This window comes from Carlito syrichta, unplaced genomic scaffold, assembly GCF_000164805.1.
Source record: "Carlito syrichta isolate Samal-C Ts95f unplaced genomic scaffold, Tarsius_syrichta-2.0.1 Scaffold314258, whole genome shotgun sequence".
Classification (NCBI taxonomy): domain Eukaryota; kingdom Metazoa; phylum Chordata; class Mammalia; order Primates; family Tarsiidae; genus Carlito; species Carlito syrichta.
In genome coordinates this window covers 1,144,239-1,149,831 of record NW_007258354.1, presented here as the reverse complement: position 1 = coordinate 1,149,831, position 5,593 = coordinate 1,144,239, and the positions used below count along the sequence as shown (strand labels likewise).

General features: G+C 50.0%; 1 protein-coding gene across 1 annotated transcript in view; it reads left to right on the top strand.

Moving 5' to 3' along the window:
- Positions 1-2,826: 2,826 nt before the first annotated feature.
- PAQR5 (progestin and adipoQ receptor family member 5) overlaps positions 2,827-5,593 on the top strand; it is a 31,954-nt gene continuing 29,187 nt past the window's right edge. The window contains exon 1 of the mRNA XM_008071257.1: positions 2,827-2,877. Coding sequence (XP_008069448.1) covers positions 2,827-2,877 — 51 coding nt within the window. The remainder of the gene's footprint in view (positions 2,878-5,593) is intronic.

Genomic DNA, 5,593 nt, shown 5'->3' with positions numbered 1-5,593 from the left:
TCCGGTAACTGGGTCACTTCTCTTCACCTACCGTCTCCTAAGGTCCTTCCTCGTAGCACACATCAGAACTTCCTTCCTTTCCATGGCTGATTAGTATTCCCTTGCATGGATGGACCACGCTATGTCTTTCCTTCATCTGTTGGTGGACACTTGGGCTGTTCACCTTTTGACTCCTGTGAATAACGCTTCCATCAGTGTTCTTAGGAAAGAAGCGTATTTAGGTCGAGGAAACAGAAACAGATTGTGTTTTGCTACATAGTTCCAGATAGTGACATATACAACATAAACAAGTATAATAAGAAGGAAAAGTAAATAGAAAAAACAAAACAACCCCCTTGACGTTCACAGGAGGGGCAGGCATGCACCTGACTTCCCAGCCAGTCCCAGGAGACCCTTCCCTACGGGGTGGATGGGCCCCAGAGTCAGTTTTGACTACAGGCAGAATGTTGGTGCCACACGGGAGGGAAAGCAAGATCTCCAGCCTTCAGAGGCAGGGAGGCCCTCTCTGGTCGATGGAGTCTGTAAGGAGGGCTCCAAGGAGGAGGCAGACCTTGACCAGGTCACCCTGGAGGGAGGAGGACATTTAGGACGGTAAATCCCCAGCGCTGCCCATCTTTGCAAAACCCAGCTTGTGGTTTTCTGTTCCTTGGACCTGTCCCGAGGCGCTGGGTTTCCCTGGCACGCACGTGGTCCACAGTCTTGATCCCGTGTTCAAGCAGCCTCATCACTCACTCTGGGGTGCTCTGTCTCTAATAAGCACCCTGGATATATTTCCTTGGCTTGCTTCTTCTCTGTGTCTCAGGGCACACAGGCTCTGCTGGCTTCCTGGAAGAGTCGCTTCCATGATCTGCAGCACTGCTCCCTGTCCTCTTCCGCCCACTCTGTGGACACAGACCTGAGGTCCCACTGTCTGCCCAGGGTGGCCTGTGGTGGAGCAGAGGGTGGGTGACCCAGCTCTCCCCAGCTGCACAGCCTTGGGGACATTGCAGCCCCCCGTCCTGCCTTTATGTGTAACAAGAGGGCCTGGGTGACCACTGGGGACCTTTCCAGCTCAGCAGTTTTATGATCGCTGTCTTAGTCTATGGGGTCCGACAATTCTTCTTCTTCTTATTATTTTTGGAGTTGGAGTCTCACTCTGTCGCCCAGACTGGAGTGCAGTGGCCGCTCCCGGCCACCGCAGCCTCGACCTGCTGGGCTCCGGCGATCCTTCCGCCTCAGCCTTCCGAGTAGGCGTGATTACAGGCATGCGCTACCACTCCCCGCTGATTTTTTGATTTACTGTAGAGATGAGGTTTCGCTGCCCAGGCGGGTCTCGAACCCGCGGGCTCAAGCAATCCACTCACCTCAGCCTCCCAAAGGTACGGGATTACAGGCTGAGCCACCGAGCCCGGCTCCGACAATTATTAATAAGTTTGCAAACCATCCCAGAAAAAGTGCTCTATCTCTCATGGCTGAATATCACTATGGCCACTTTGAAGTACTCTCCTTGGGAAGCTGTGCACTGACACCACTGCCTAGTCCACCCATCAAAGCAATTTTGGAACTCTTTTTCTGGAATGGTCATTAGAGCTGTCATCACACGACCCTTGATGCCCTGAATGTCATCAACTGTCTTCCTTTCACTATTTCCTTTATCTTCAGGTAAAGAAAAAAGTCACTGGGGGTCAGAGTAGGTGAGCAGAGAGGGTGTTCCAAGACAGTTATGTGTACAGGGCTGCCAACGTAAGCACACGGTGGCAAGTTCACGAACTAGTCATACCTCAACAAACAACGACAGCAGCTCTGATGGCCATTCCAGAAAAAGAGTTCTAAAATTGCTTTGTCAGGTAGACTGGGCACTGGCGTCAGGGCATGGCTTCAAATGGGGAAGACTTTGAAGGTGACCATAGTGATATTCAGCAGTGAGGGATGAAGCACTTTTTCTAGGATGGTTTGTGAACCTAATTGTTGGACCTTGGATCTGGGCTGCTCTAACAAAATACCCTAGACTGGATCATTTATAAACAACAGAAATGTATTGCTCAGTTTTGGAGGCTGAGAAGTCCAAGGTCAAGGTGCCAGCAGTGTCTGGTGAGGGCTTCTTCTTCACAGACAGCATCAACTCGCCGTGTCCTCACGTGGTGGGAGGAACAACAAGTTCTCTGGGGCCTTTCTTGTGAGGGCACTCATCCCATTCCCTCAAGACCTCATCCCTCCTGAAGACCCCCGTCCTTAACACCCCATTGTTGGTTAGGATCAACATACAGCTTTTGGGGAGACACAAACATTCAGACCATAGCAGTCACCTTTATCATGATTGAATTATCTCCCTCCAGCACTCGCAGTGAGTGACTTAGCAATTGACAGTTTTGTTTTTAGAGTTGGGGTCTTGCTTTGTGGCCTAGGCTGGAATGTATGATCATAGCTCACTGCAGCCTCAGTCTTCTGGGCTTAAGCAGTCCTCCTGCCTCAGCCTCCTGAGTAGCTGAGACTACAGGCTACTAGCCATCACACCTGGCTAGTTTTTATTTTATTTTATTTTATTTTACTTTTTGTAGAGATGGGGTCTTGCTATGTTGCCCAGGCTGGCAGTCTGATTGTTTTTGCTGCTTTTAAGGTGCTTGATCTTTTGCCACCACTAACAAGCATGTGTTCAGCAGTTGCACAAGCCGTCCTGATCCACTGGAGTTGGGTTGAGCCTGACTAGAATTCTTTCTGCTCTCCTGTTCCAGGGCGGCAGTCCGGGCACCGGCTGGCCAGAGACACCCTGGCCATGTCGAGGCTTTGATGGAGGCTTGGCGAGGGGAAGGGGCCGCCACCCAGCGGCCTGGCCAGCCTGGCTCCAGGATGCTGAGCCTGAAGCTGCCCCAGCAGCTTCGCATAGACCAGGTGCCTCAGGTACGTGCTCTGTCCATCATGACAGGGGAGCGCTGGCCATGACTGGGTGGGGCCTCTGGGACAGGGGACTTCTGCACAGTCCTGTCCTCTTCAGGGCTCTCCTCCAGACTCCCTTGGGGGACATTGGAACCTCTGCCTCTTCCAGCCACACCAAACCTGGAAATGGAAATGTCCTGACAGTGTGTAAGTGGTAACCCTTCCCTGCAATGCTTGGGTTTTATCCAGAAGCAAAGGCACTCCAGAGATTCAAGCTGAAGAGGTGAAGCCAGCAGCAGTTGGCTGGGGAGGGGAGTGGGGTTTTTGTTTATTTGTTTGTTGTTTGTTTTTTAGAGAGAGGGTTTCCCTCTGTTACCCTGTTGGGAATGCAATGGTACAATCACAGCTTACAGTAGCCTCAAACTCCTGGGCTCAGGCAATCTTCCCACCTCAGTCTCCTGAGTAGCTGGAACTACAGGCATGCACCACCATAACCAGATACTTTAAAAAATTTTTTTGTAGAGACAGTGTCTCACTGTGCTGTCCAGGCTGGTCCTGGGTTCAAGCAATCCTCCTGGCTCAACCTCCCAAAGTGCTGGGCTTATAGGCATGAGCCACCATGCCCAGGCTGATACTGATAATTTATTTCATTGCTTTTTATCTATCTTATATGTTTGAACAGAAGGACCTTACCATCATCTTCTGTAAATATCATGCTGCCATGTGCGAAAAGCATTCTTATGCTTGACTAAAGAATATTGAACATGCACTATTTTTATTTTTATTTACTTTTATTTATTTTTGAGACAGGACCTTGCTCTGTCACCCAGGCTACAGTGCATTGGTGTAATTATAACTCACTGTAGCCTCCAACTCCTGGGCTCCAGAGATCCTCCTGCCTCAGCCTCCCATGTGGTTGGGACTACAGGTGCATGCCACTGTGCCCAGTTGATTTTTAAAATTTTTGTAGAGACAAGATCATGCTATGTTACCCAGGCTGGTCTTGAACACCTGGCCTCAAGAAATCTTTCTGCCTCAACCTCCCAAAGTGCTGGGAGTACAGACGTGAGCCACCATGCCTGACCACATATTATTTCTTAAAGAACATCACACCAGTGTTGTAAATTGACATTTACCTGTAATTGTTTAATACCAATGATGGTTGGCTATCAAGTTAGCCTATTCAAAGTTCTAGTAATATGTGTGTTGTGTGCATGTGATGTTTTGTGCTCTTTTTGTTGAGGACCTGAGTGCTCTCTCCTGCTAGGATTAAGCATGGACCCATAAGAGACTGTGGCTCACTGTCCCACACGGTGCCAGGCACACAGCAGGCACCCAGGAGATGACAGATTATAACTGACACAGCAATTCATGGACTCCCCGTCCCTCCTCACTCTCTCCACCCTCTGCCAGAGGCAGCTCCCCAGAGTCCCCACTGGTCTCCCACTATTCCCTGTTGTGTCTCAGTTTACCTGTCCCTCTTACCTAGGGGACCCTCTCTTCTGTGGTGAACTCAGGCCTGGGCTGAGGCCAGAGCCTGGACTTTGGAGGCAGAGTCAATCGCAGTGTCCACATGTCCTGGGAGCCAGTTAGATGTGCTGAGGCTTGGCTGGGCACGGTGGCTCACACTTGTCATCCCAGGCCAAGGTGGGAGGATGACTTGAGGCCAGGAGTTCTAGATGAGCTGGGACAACATAATGAGACCCCATTCCTACAAAAAATAAAAAGAAGGGAAGAAAGAAGTGGAGTCTCAGCCCCTCCACCACAGTGCGATGGGGTCCCTAGTCCTTAGACGCCAGCAGAAGGAAGTTTGTGGGCGCTGGCTGCAGACTTTGTCAAGCAGCCTCACCGCGTGTGTCCGTCTGCCAGGGCGGCCATAACAAAACCCCAAGGCTGGGCGGCTGAGACAACAGAAAGTTACTTTCTCACAGCTTTGGAGGTTGCAAGTCTAAGACCAAGGTCTCAGAAAGGCGTGGGTTTCTCCTGAAGCCTGTCTCCTTGGCTTGGGTAGCCACCCAGCTGCAGTCTCTGCCTGTGGTCACCTTCTGTGGGTGCTTCCCCTGGGGCCCTCTGCATGAGTTCAAGTTTCCTCTTCTGAGGAGAGACTGGATTGTTGACATCACTGTTATTATTATTATTGGCCTTATTTTAGCTTATTCGCCGCTTTTCTTTTTCTTTCCCTTTTTTTTTTTTTAAGACAGGATCTCACTCTGTCACCTGAACTGGAGTACAGTGGCACGATTATAGCTCACTGCAGTCTCAAACTGCTGGGCTCATGCAATCCTCTTGCCTCAGCCTCTGAGTAGCTGGGACTACAGGCATGTGTCACCATGCCTAGCTAACTTATTTTTTTTTTAGAGATGAGTTCTTACTATGTTGCTCAGGCTGGGCTTGAACTACTGGCCTCAAGCAATCCTCCTACCTGGGCCTCCCAAAGCGCTGGGATTACAGGCATAAGCCACCACACTCGGCCTCTTAGTCACTGTTGAAAGACCCTATCTCCAAATACAGTTACATTCTGAGGTACTGGGGGTTAGGACTTTAACATGTACATTTGAAAGGGGCACAATCAGTTGCCAACAGTACTTTATTTTATTTTATTTTTTATTATAAAGATGTGGGGTATAATTCAGGGTTAGGTATACAAATGTTAAATATGCAGGTACCCTTGTTGATTAGGTACGCCCCTCCCTCCCCTAGCAGTTTCCCTCAACTGCCAATCCCACCCCCCTCCCCTGAC